Source organism: Sitophilus oryzae, unplaced genomic scaffold, assembly GCF_002938485.1.
Source record: "Sitophilus oryzae breed Bouriz unplaced genomic scaffold, Soryzae_2.0 scaffold_1396_pilon_pilon, whole genome shotgun sequence".
In the NCBI taxonomy this organism is placed as follows: domain Eukaryota; kingdom Metazoa; phylum Arthropoda; class Insecta; order Coleoptera; family Curculionidae; genus Sitophilus; species Sitophilus oryzae.
In genome coordinates, this window is record NW_022146055.1 from 2020001 (window position 1) to 2033797 (window position 13797).

Genomic DNA, 13797 nt, shown 5'->3' on the forward strand with positions numbered 1-13797 from the left:
AGTAAAAACAAAATTCGTTCACCCTAGAGGAATTTCTCATTTGACTTGTTTATTACTCACAAGATTATTATATAATTATTAACTAGGTGAAAAGAGTTTATTTCTTACGCTTTTAGTCTGTGAACGATTGCATGCAATTGAAAAAAGTAACAATTTTTGAAGTCTGTAAGTTATACAGTAATCTGACAGTGGCTCAGATCCTGACACAATGTATTTACATATTTATACACTGCATAAAATCAGTTATAGAATAAACAAGCAATACAAAATAAACGCAGAAAATCGCTACATAACTCATCAATAAAATTTCTAATTTGTCTCGAGGAAAGTTAAAACAAAAAAGAACAAGATCAACAAGATCTGTATTCCGAAAACTAACAAATCGAATCTTGAATTAACATCTTGATGCTTAGTATTGTTAAAAGTCGAATTTTATAATTTGCCGCCATGACAATTGTGACTTTCAACAAACTAAACCAAACCAACCTAATTTTTATATTATTTTTTCAATGTCATATGCCTCTCAAAATTGACTCTACTATATTTTAGATTGTATAAGATTTGTTTTCTGACTAAAGAATTTCGAAAGACCATTATTATATATATTATGCTAATATTTAAGAGGACGAATTTAGCGTTTAGATTGGCGTTGTTAGATATTTGTTTTTATTCAGATCTCATAGTCAACAAAATGTTTTTTTTGTCTTGATGTCAAAAACGATCCACTTTAACATTGAATAGAAGAAAGAAGGAAAGATAATTTTCAGTTCAATTCAATTTCAACAAAGGGTTGATCAAAAAACGTTGTTGTTCAGTTGTTTTTAACATGTTAAAATGTAAAGTAGAGTTATAAACATATCATCAAATTTCATAGGTTTGTTTTACCATGGGTCAGTAAATGTAAATAACAAAACCAATTCAAAACAATATATAATAAATAAATAAATTGATGTAATTATTTAATACCAAAAAATAAATTCGCTACTGGAATAACTAAATAAAAGTCATACAATTGTAACATATCTTAATTACTCTTGTCAAGCAGTAAATGCCATAATGAAAAAATGTTAACAGCTGAAGTACTGCCATGTCATTATTCATTGAAGTTAAATAAAGAAATAGAATTTTATCAAACCTTGTTTTCTTTTTTCTGTAGATATTTAAAGTAGGGCGTTTTTGACAGGTTCCACATACATTTTGTTGTAGATTACTATTTTTTTAATTGTTCTCTAAATCTCGATAGTCATTTTAATAATTATCTGACTGTATAATATGCTGTACAGATGAGAGTCATTGACATTCAGATAGATAAACTCAATCCCCAATACATAAACAAGAGTGCATTTGAAAATATATCAAATGAGATATTTTATCACAGTTATATATCACATGATTACTGTTAATTTATTAGCAAAGCTTTATACAAGGTGAGTCTGCATGTAAAGTAACACTGAAGGTTCAAAAAAACTACTAATATGTATTTTTTGAGTATTATAACTATTACTACCTCTCAAAGAACCAAAAAAGTGAAGGGTATTGTTGTTTATATACAGGGTCGATAAAGAATTATATTAGCAGTTTTTTGACATTGTACATGTCAGTTATGCTATGGGAATATAGCATAATAGATACTGTGGCAAAATATAGGTTAATATGGCTACGCGCATCTGACATTTTCTCGTACTATCTTGACCTCGCACCAAAGTAGTGCAGGGTGGCCGTTTCGTACATTATATACATTACAAATTTTTTTAGCCACGTTCAATAAAAATTTCATTCGCCAGGTGAAATAACGAAATAACTGTAAAATAATGTTAAAAGAACACTTTTTGAAAAGTGAAACCAGAATCGGATTTTTTTAAAAAGCTAAAGATAAATCTAAAACAAAAACTGACAGATTATTAATCTAGTTTTTGATCAAAAGTTCTTAAACGATCAGAATACCTAAAATATATTCATATCTCAAAGTGCTGAATGTATGTTTATTACACATAGTTCCAAAAATATTTCCAAATTTAATTAAAAATAAACTGGTAGAATGAATGTTCACTATTATAGCCACTTAATATATACTGCTCTGAGATGGTATTTTTTTAATGTCAGAAATTTTATTTTTTTTACTTTAGATCTGCCATTTCCGAAAATAGTTACACTTGTATAAGAAACCCCCTGTCGCGTCCGCCCCATTGAACCCCGACGCTCAGCGGACGCTAGCGCAACGGCAAACGCGACGCTGTCTGCCTGAACGGTCTAATTTAAGTTAAGTGAATTGATTCCATTTCGACACGCAAACGCGACGAGACGCTCGACGCTCTCAGCTTGAATGTTCCTTAATAATTGTAGAAGATTGCTAATTAATATTCCAGATCAAGAACCCATAGATAACCCTAGCATTACATGTAGATCACTTTGTACTTGTAATAAACTATCCTAAGTTATTCTAGGGTTAGCTTTGAAGTCTCAAGACATTCAAATTTAAGGGTCGTATTTATAGTCGTGTCTCAAGACCTCTTCTCGGAAAAGACCGACAAAAATAACAGGCTTAAGCCTCGTATTTGCAGTCGATCTTTGTCGAGAGTAGGTCTTGAGACACGTCTATAAGTACGAGCCTAAATTCCTTCGATAAACTAGTTAAAAAGCGAAACAATATTAACACATCTGTGGTTTTGCTAAGATTTTTCAATTAGCATCTTCGTAAAATACCGCAACTTTTAGGCCAATAAGCGTCTAAAGTGTTTTTAGTGTAATAAAAAACGCAATATTAATTGTTACCTCGTAAGATAACGTAGTTTTTTGAAATCATTTTCATTTTAAAATAATTGTAATAGGTCTGATTAACGATGACGTCATGAGGTATGCAACTAACCATCGCTTGCGTCTAGCCGTACCGTGCAACTCGCCAACTCCAACCCACAGTTCCCGTCAAATTTAAATCGTGGGTTATTTTCTTGTCTTTTATTATAAACGTATAACTTTTGAGAGTAAGTTCTTAAGTAATAGTAGCATAATTTAACTTAAATTTCAAAAACGTACAAATTATAATAACATATTATAACAGTTCTACAAAATCGATCGAGTATTTCGCGTGCAATCTATAAACAAAAAAAAAACTTACACCAGAGACTAACCAACGCAATCAAAATACGCTGTTGGTGTATTTTGATTGGGTTGGTTAGGCGTATGTTTTTTAGGTTAGGCGTTGGTTTATTAGGCAAAATATATACAACCTTTAAATGAAGAACACATATAGACTAAATTACTTCAATTTTGTCTTCGTCAGCAGTCCGCGTGGTATTAGTTGCATACTGACTCACGTCACAATAATCGTATCTATCGAATTTGTGCTCTTAAAACTTTGTAATTATTTTACAATGAAATAGATCTTCTAAGAATTCGCTCGAAGTGAAAGAGAAACGCTGTACTGAAAAAGTTATTTTTCTAATCGCCAATGTATTTCTAATATACTTTCTTCTTAAAATACCACAAGTTGGTTTTTACAATGTTATTTATATTGTATGGTTTTTAATAAATTTAATTAAGTAGATTAGTTAAATTAAGCACAATTTTGATTTCAACCTTGCTCTAGCTCTACAATAGTCACCGGTCGTTTGTAACATTTGAAGGGTCCAGGGAAAAAAGTTGATAAGCGCCAATTTTTTAATTTTAGGATTTTAAATAATCTAGTAGGTCTGGTCCTTACAACATGTATACACTCTGCAGGGCAGTAAGTTGTTAAATCCTATGATATATGTTTAGTAAAAATATAGAATACACGGAAAGAACCTGATACCCACCAACCATTCAGTGCTCTCCTGAGAAATTAGCAAAATGGCGCTTATCATGTTTTCCTCTGGACCCTTCATTTATAATCATCATAATTACATACTATACGTGTTCTATACACGAATAGGATGTAATTGTGATGCATTTTGAGTGACATGTATATACAGGGTGTTCCATAATGACATGCTAATATTTAAGGGGGTGATCCATAACCCCCTTAAATATTAGTATGTCATTAAGGATCGCCCTGTATAATAAATATCACACCGTTTTTATTTACAACTACTGCTAAATTCGAGTGAACAACCGTAGGTTACGGTTGACAGATAAACAATGCTTTAAACGTCAGTTGTCTACCGATTAGTTGACAACGGACGTTTAAAGCATTGTTTATCTGTCAACCATAGCCAACAGTTGTTAGTTCGAAATTGGCTAATTATACTTTTAAATTGCCTTAAATATACAGTGTGATCAAATAAAAACAATTTCTCTAGCATAAGAAAATTAATGTAGAACAAGCAAAGTTGAAATTAGAATGTCAACAAAATCTACTAAATTAGATTTATGATCATGTATATATACGTGGATATCATTCCAGAATATACTTTTTAAGTTTGCAAACTGAATTTTGTTAAACGATATTTATATTTTTAAGTAAAATAAATCTACTTTAGGTGTTTTGACGTGAAATTTTTGATCGTTTTTTTTCTCGGTTATAATGGGTTATAAAAAATATGATTATTTGTATAACTATATACTTATATATATTTTAAGAGGATTAATTTAATAATAAAATGTTTTTATGTGTGTGTGACAAATAAATTATATTAAAAATATATGAAGAAATTCAGATAGATACTTGTTTATTATTAATAATTTTCACCGGTTTTTGATATAATATTACTGTGTTTATGTCTTAAAAAATAATTGTCATTTTACAGCGCTTTCAGATGGATACTTATTTGAAAGATTATACATACAGGATAGGATACTTGCCCGAAGTCGCGAACGCTCCGTTGCGGACGGTCCGTCGTGTTTTTTCAAGATAGCCGTCGGACGAACTCCGTCCGACGGAGCATACGCGACCATGTGAAATTATACATATAAACTCATGGTACTTGCTCGAAGGCGCGGACGCTCCGTCGCGGACGGTCCGCTCCATCTGAAAGCGCTGTTAGAGGGAATATAAAATAAAAAATATATATTTTACGTTTATCTTAAAAAATTAGTATATTGTAAATATATAAAAATAGATTCATAAAAAATAAATATGTAAAAAGATATCTTATAATAATACAAGGAATTAGCTTTTTATGTGGTAGAAAATATTTGAAAAAACTCATGTTAAACTTATATTTTCATTATTTCCTGAATTAATACAATCCAGTGCTTTACTCCATTTAAACATTACCTACTTACCTTTTTTAATATACCTAAGTAATCAAAATTGATGACGACGTTTCATGTCTATGAAACCCCATCATTAATGGCGAAAAAATTGTCCGATTTTAATGAAACTTGGTATGTCGATAGATTGGACCAAGGCCAACTTGACCGTGTACGACATGTGTCACTGTACAGTTAGTTGATGTCTTCCGATCGCGACCAAATGTGGTAGGTAGACTATGTGAGCGACTGTGGACACGGTCCCATCCTGCAAAGTTGGATACGACGTTTCGTTTACATCTTCATCTGGGTGGGACGGACAGACAGACGGAGAGATGGAGTGTGACACTTTTTGTTATAAAATTTAAATAGTGTAAAATAAAAAACACGGGTGTCATAAAATTGTATGAAGATTAATTATTCATAATAATAAAACACCAGATTGTGCAAATTAAGAAATAAAAATAACTCAGGTTTGGCATAAGTTTTTTCAAAAACAACTAAAATATAATATATTTCGTCATACAACTCCGAAGTGAACAACTTTAATTTTAGGCTGTTGACTGGCACCATCTTTTTCACTATTATCTACATTGGCAGCTGGGGTAAAATCTTTTAAATAATCCTCGTTTGGATGGCACAAAGGCAAGCTTTCAGCCAATTCCCTCTGGGAACTAGACAAATTATTTGGCCTCTGATCATTATTATTCTTTTTCTCATCGGACACTATAAACGCAGTCACTGTATTTGAAAATGTCACCTTAGGCGTTGGCTTTTTACTGTTTGGTTGTTGAGGATTTTTAGGTGAGAAAAAATTCTCGTTGAAAGAACAACTGTTATTCGTTACGTCGGGTAATGTACTGTGCGATCCAAACTGATGGTGGTTCCTACTCCACGCTGAACTACTCAAAGACGGCACCACTGGTAATGGGGGAGGTTTTAATTCTGCTGTAATATTAGGTTCCGGTTTTGATGGGTTTGGTAAGAGATTCGTTGGGTTTGATGTTGAAATTCCGTAAATGTTACTGAGAAAGGACGATGTTTTCTTGTTTGGAGTACCGTCGTTGTATTGTCTAGCGTATGGGATTCCCAAAGAGGTGTAAAATGGTAAAGGGGGGATAGAAGGTATAGGTGGTTGGTTTAGTTTAACGAAATCTGACGGAATCTGTAAAATAAAAATATGTGTTCAGAATTTATAGACATTATACATTCTTATTTCTTATGGCGGCTGGCAAAAAACTTTGCAACAAAAAATAATTTTCTTTTATATTATTGAGTTATCGAAAAAATGTGGAATCAATTCAGCATGATCAATAGAAAAATAATTTTGACATATGGGGAAATTAAAATAACTTTGATTGCACATCATAATACGACCACCAGCAAACTCCATAAGACGACGCATGGTGTCATTGATGACGTGCAACGAAAGTTGTTTTATTTTCCCTTTTACATATACAAATCACATATACTATACATCTGTATGGTGGCCATTTAACAAAAATAATTAACAAAATTAACAAGGACAAGACCGCGAAGGTACTTCTATCTGACTGACTGGAATTCCGGGTTATCAGTAATGTTCTATTTCTTTTTAGAGATGTTTAAAACGCTGAACAAGTCATTTTTTGGCTCTCAGATTCTACCGCCATGACAGTCGTTACATGACATACGCACATTTGCTTTTTTTAAATATATTTTAAAATTCTAGATACCTGTGGTGCTTTTATGTACGTTGCTTTGGCTGGGGATGGCTTCTTTGGAAAACTATTCCCCTGGCTTTCTTTTTGATCCACCTTATATGTCATAGGATTAGGTTGATTAAAGTTAGTTGTCAGAATATTCTCCGCGCTGGGTTCATTTGATGAGAAAACAGTCGAGTCGGACTTGCTTGGCAAATCTTCATCGAAATCACTACTACAACTCTCACTGTCTGAACATTGAGAACACGAGGACGGTGAACAATTTGACGCTGAAAATGATATCCCAAAATAGAGCAAAAAATATACATCAAAATACAGAATAAAAATTTTGCCACAAAAATCTCTGTTCAGACTACCGTCGAATATTATACACGTACCGTCACTAGAACATCGGCTGAGTAAAGCTGAAGCCTGAGCTCTAGCTGCGGCTGCCATTTCGGTTTCACCTATTTTGACAGCAATATAATGCAGGTCCATGAATAAGTCGTGATGGCCCACATCAACGGCCAGTAGGAAAGCTGTTTCGAACATGTGTGCTCTTACTAGGTGATGAAAGAATCTCCTGGTTAAAGACATAACCTAAAAGAAAACAGTAAATGTATAATATATAATGTTCAGCTATCGTTCAACGTCACGTCATATTTTAAGGTGCATTCACACCGGCTGCGCCGTGCAAATAATTTTTTTAACATATACTTTTGTGTGCGCTAAAAAAATACACTTCAAAAGTACAAAAAATGTTGTTGCGCAGCGCGGCGCGGAGCGGCGCAGCCGTTGTGAACGCACCTTTAACTTCGTCCCAACTTCGACGAAAACTGTTTAATGTACGGTCACGGTCAAGCGTACTAGGTTAAACGCGTACTAACTGAGAGATGATCGTTTACCGTACAATTTCGTTTGCGTTCCAACGAAACTTGTGATTGTCAAAAAAACAGTTTCGGTACCGTCATTTTTTCGATCCCAGGTGAAAAGCAGAAACCGTGTGGGCCGATAAAGGACTGCCATGCGCAAGACTCTGATTTTGGTTAGACCTGCTAGTCTTCTTTTCCTTCTCTACCTGAAGTCAGAATGACAAATGACGTCTTATAAAACGGTTCTAAGACCGTTCCAACCTGATGTTTGTGTACTGAAATAGAACCATACGAAGACGTGGAGTTGGATCGAAACTACTGTCGAACTCACTCAATCACTTGCCAACTGGTTGAAGTTAAGAAGTTTTTCCTTAACATGGCGTTAGAGAGAGAGAGATATACAGTAATATTAAGACTGTTCAGCCATCGTTTACCCTTACGTCATAATTATTTGTCAGTTATGAGTTTTGGGTGTGTCTGAGATCAGTTCAACGTTCCTATACAATTATTGATTGAGAGAGTTCCGTTTTTTCGGCATTTTTCAATTTCAATTGAAATTCAAGTGTGTAATTAAAAATATATAGGATTTTTCCAAAACTAAATGAAAAGGAAAAACACCTTCTCTTGCTTTATAGAGAACAAATAAAGTTGCTTATATTATGTACTATATGTCCGGGTCCGGGACCCGTAATAAACGAAACAATCGAGGGAAGTATTTATTGAACCGATATCGTTAGATTTTTGAAGTGTTATTAGTATGTTAGTAACTGTATTATCATGTTCTTCAAATACAAGGATCTACAGAATTCATATTAGCACAACATATTTACCTGGTGACCAAATTTATGCCGTATCTGTGATGGTAAAGGTGCAGGTGGACTATGAAAACATCCCAAAGCATCCTGAAGGTACTGAGCTGTTTCCTCAGTTATTGGTTTTCGTAGTAAATGAGCAATAATATTCTGAAGTATGTAGAAAGCTTCATCATTAAATTCCCAACTTAATAATAACTTAATTGCTTTCTCCATTTGTTCTGTAATTATTAAAAAAGTGATTAAGTAACAGTTTAACAAAAAAATAAAAACTTTTATAGCAGATCCCACTAAAAAGTAAAATAGTGATTGAAGCTAATAAAAGAGTAATGATATTTTACTTACCTAACTTAATATATTTGAATGCCAGAGCTTTAAAACTAAGTGTACCGTCTACATGAGTTAAAATACATAGAGGTCCTTGTTCGAGGGAAATGACCAAGTCTTTTGTACCCCAATTAATTGAAACTACATTAAACTGAGTGTTAAAATAAGTAGATAAATCTAGCAAAGTAGTAGGAATGTAATCTTCACTGGAAAGTTGACTTTTAATGCAATTTAAAGCTGTGTCATAATACTGTAAATGTCCACGTTCATTTGCTATAGCTACTACAACCTGGTAAATAAAAACAATTAAATGCAGAAATTCAAAGAAAAAACTTGAAACAACCAAGGAAGGAGTATATCCATCATTTTGAGAAAGACCTTTGTTAAAGGGTTTTAATATGGATGACTGGTTCATCACTGGCAATACGATTTTTGATAAAAAAGATACACTCGGTAATTTGCTGTTATTCTTTGAGGTTTTAATTGTTAATAATAAGTAATTAAAATTGATTATAATATATAAAATAAATTAAAATACATTTTAATAAAAATAAATAGGTCCATGGTTATAACATAAATTCCATTGTTAAGAGTCTATTACTACAGATTAGGTATCCTATAAGTATACAGATAAAAATCTTGTCCCTAATTCGTGGTACGAAAATTGTTTTTTATGACGATGTGCAAACGAGTCAAATTTCCTGTGCGCAAAAATAAACTCGCGTAAAATAACAATAAACAGCGTAATAGAGAGATATCGCTAAACCGAATAGCGTACATGGACGTTAATAAGGCCAGGTGTTATACCTTTACGTGAGGTGGTATTAACTCTCTTCATTTATAGTTATCGGATCGGAAAGAATTCTGATCGCGTCGCGTCCGCTGTTTAAACTTAACCTAACTTTGAATTTAAAACTTTGAAGTTGTTTTGTTTACTAGGTATTTTAAAACTAAAGGGCTCAAGTGCTTATTTCCAGTGCTTTATTGTTCAACGTCTGCCAATGGGTTTAGGACAACAAGCAACAAATTCTCTTAGAAGGGCTAAGTCGTCATCTGCTGTAAACCTAAGACTCTTTATAGGTTCTTTAGTATTGGAAGAGGTGGAATCCATATTTTGGGCCATATTTATTTAATTAAAACTAATCCCAGCTACTTAAATATCAAATTACCTAATAAAACTAAAGCAATAATTCAAAACAATTCAAACATAACCTAAAATAAAAGATCTCGCCGGCCGGCTCCGGTTGTCAAATACCCGCACATGCCCATTTAAGCAATTTTTAAACGTTATCAGAGGTTATTTAGAAAGAGCGCTTGGTGTAATTGATCCGCAAATTACGTCAGGCGGTAACGTTATTAGCGGGTGTTGCGTTGACTCGCGCATACCGTAACCATGATAAGGTACGCGTAAATACTGGATGACGCTATTCGGTTTTCCGATATCTCTCTAATAACTGCCAGTCAGGCGCTGTGCACAATTTTAGAGGCCATAAGTGGGCGTGCTATGTGCGCAAACTAGTCACCTAACTAGTGCCCGATTCCGAAAATTGGAACCACGAAAAACAATAAAGAAAAAACAAAGATTATAATCTGTATAATCTGTGCTATTACACTGTACTGTTCGAGCCGCTCTCAGGGGTCGGGTAAAGCAGGTGTTTGGCCGAAGAAAATATAATATATTACATTTCAGAAATCTGAAGGCTTAGCCCGATCCTGTTGTGTTAAGCTACACACAAAATTCCAAACACACGTGTTTTGATTAAGGCTTGATTTAGGTTTGCAGAGCTTCAGCATTTGCCATAAAATAGCGAGCAATTAGCTACAAAACCATATAAATTATATATCACTGTAATCACAAAATTTCAACCTATTTCGGTATTGTAACGGAATTTTAAATTATGTCTTTATTTTCGAGAAAATTTAGTCCAAACATAAGGAATATTTAGTTGAATTTTTGACCATCAAAATCTTAAAAATAAAGAATTTGTCTAAAAATGTGCTACAATACGGATATAGTATAATCCTTTATCTTTAATTTTCTTCTTCATTTGTGTAAAAATACCTAGACAGTTTTACATAAAACGTTAAATGCCGAACGCTTATTTTGCTACTTTTTCCGACTAGTGAAATGGACTCTTAATGCATAGATATAAAAAATGTAATTGACTCCTTTCTTAGTCTATTTCTTAATTTATCTATGACATTACCCCATTTGGATGCCATGTTGCCAAAGTTGCAATAAAAGCTGCTTTTACAGTCCTGGTAAATCCTCTTATTCGATTTAGTAATGCAAGAGATCCATCTATACAACCTAACAATAACCTATCTTCTTCATCGCTCAGAGAACAACAACTCACTTGAGTTTGTAAAGGAACAGAAGTTATAGATATTCTTTTTAAATTGTTGGCGATTAGTTCAAACGTACTGACTTCTACTGATACAGAACCTAAGAATACAAACTATTATACAGGGTCTTCATTCAATTTTCTTTGTAAAATATGGGGGCAACAGTAACGCACATTTTACAAATGTTTAAATGTTTACACAGATATAGTAGGCAATTCAAAATAAAATTTTAAACTAAAGTTGTAGTTTTTAAATGGGATACTGTATATTTTTCTTCAATATCATCATTTAATGATCAATGGCATTTTTTTAAATTAACCATTTTTAGAGTAAATTTTCTCCTATTTTTGATTTAAAATTAAAAAAATTAGTATAAAAGCTTTTTCATGATAGTGTTTTTGTGATATGTATGGAACTTTTTAGGAACACTGTGTTACCCTATACAGGGTGCGTCTCAAAAGTGGCTCACCCCTATAACTTTTTTATTTTTTTCATATAAAAGAAACGAGATTTGGAATGTTAGTATATACCATAAATTAGGATTGATTGACGTATTCATTTGTTTTTGGTCACTTCCTGTTTCACTACTTTATTCAATAGAAAATGACACTATGAATAGAATGACATATTATATGTCAACTTTTGACATTTTCGCATATGGTTTATTTGAAATTGTAACATGCGTATCATAACGATAATTTGACTCAAACTACCAAGTGTGTAGTACCAAATTACATATTTGTAAAAAAATGCTTTTTCCAAATATGTTAATGAGTCACCCTTGATCCATTTGAAAAAATTAAGATATGATTAAAAATACGATTTGGACATCTTTTAATTGGCCAGGACAGGACACGAAAAACATTAGATAAACATTAGAACATCTATTTTTCCAAGTTTCCTTGATTAAAAATTATTTTTACTAATCCAACACAGCCATGGCAGTCTAGGTTGAAATTTAAAATACGATTTTTTATTAAGGTAAAATGTCAAAAGTTGACATATGATATGTCATTCTATTCAGAATGTAGTTTTCTATTGAATAAAGTAAAAATATACCGAGGGTGCCTTTTAAAAATCAAAAGCTGTAGTCATTTCCGGTGAAACAGGAAGTGGCCAAAAACAATTGAATATGTCAATCAATCCTAATTTATGTCATATACTAACATACCAAATTTCGTTGTCATATAAAAAAATGAAAATATATAGGGGTGAACCAATTTTGAAAGCACCCGGTATAGCTGAAAAAATAATACTTTAAGTAGATATATTGTACCTTTTTGTGTAACTTTCTGTTCAATAACTATTATTGTCCTATTGCATTTTTTACTAACTACAACCAATAGTGGTTCTCCATCTGTTTTTTTGTAAGCTAAAAGCTCTGGCTCTCCTAATCCAATCCAATACAAATGTAAATTGGCTCTTTGATGGTCTTTAGCCAATGGGCTCCATGGCTGTGGATGTTCAACACCTGCCTTTCCATAGACCACTAGCCATTCATTGCTATAATGTAGTTTTCTTCTAGGACCACCGTCTAGAACCCACCCATCTTTCCATGGTCCCCCAAAACCAAAGACATGACCATCATTACAAACACAAATCACCTGAGAATCAAATAAGACACCTAGAAGAATAAGCAAAATCTAATCAATGTATAAATCTATTTCATTTGTAATACAAACCATCACAAATAATATTAACTTGTAGTTTTGCAGATAAATGCTTTTCAAACCTAATACTTAGCAAATCTCCTGTCTTATCATGAATAGTTAGATCTACAATCAAACCTGTAGAAAGCAAAAGTCTTAATCTGTTAGTTTCCCAGCTATAATAAACAATTTTATTGTGTAGAAGATATTCTTCAAGTTCTTTTAGTCTCTCTCTTAGCTTTTCTGGTCGTTTATTATTAGGGACATACGTAATCCCAACTTGTTCAGCAAAATGTCTCTTTGCCTGTGCATACACTGTATCGACTAGGTCCTTTTTTAAAAAATATCTAAAATAAGGTGATCTCAACTGTGTGATAATGTTTAAAGAGGATAATTACTTACTTATAGGATCCATAGTCACTGTCCTTAATAACTACATCTTCTTGCGTAGTCCAAAAATGTATTTCACTTAAAAAAGAAAGCATATTAATATCATCTAAATCATTTTTGAGTTTACACTTGTACTGTTGTGCTTAATTTAGTCGTCATACTTAATAGTAAACTTAGACTATAATTGTTTACAGAAAAATAACTATATTCAACCAGAATTTAACTCACAACAAATAAATTGAAAAATATAAATATTTCAAATATATAAATGAATACGTCACTAAATTATAACCTCAAAACTCAAAACTTGTCAAAACAAAATTTTTGAACGTAGGTCGTAGTTAAAGGTCATCTTTCTTCTACGGAACAAGTCAAGACCTACGGTCATATTTTGAAGTCATTAATAATAAAATTAAAAAGCAATTTAATCAAATAAAAATCTTCAGTAATGTTCATTTATATTTAAGAACAAATACAAGTTAATGTTTACATCGAAATTTGGCAGAATTATTTAAATGCATAATATGTTTATTTTTAAAAATATATGGAG

General features: G+C 32.5%; 1 protein-coding gene across 1 annotated transcript; it reads right to left on the reverse strand.

Moving 5' to 3' along the window:
* Nucleotides 1-5017: 5017 nt before the first annotated feature.
* LOC115875839 (WD repeat-containing and planar cell polarity effector protein fritz homolog) lies at nt 5018-13544 on the reverse strand. The gene is made up of 9 exons (XM_030891366.1): nt 13260-13544; nt 12891-13204; nt 12485-12832; nt 11070-11308; nt 8881-9151; nt 8554-8756; nt 7250-7451; nt 6885-7141; nt 5018-6334 (listed from the first exon to the last, which is right to left on the reverse strand). Exons 1-9 carry the CDS (start codon nt 13340-13342, stop codon nt 5690-5692), a joined length of 2562 nt encoding a protein of 853 aa, XP_030747226.1. The 5' UTR covers nt 13343-13544; the 3' UTR covers nt 5018-5689.
* Nucleotides 13545-13797: the final 253 nt, after the last annotated feature.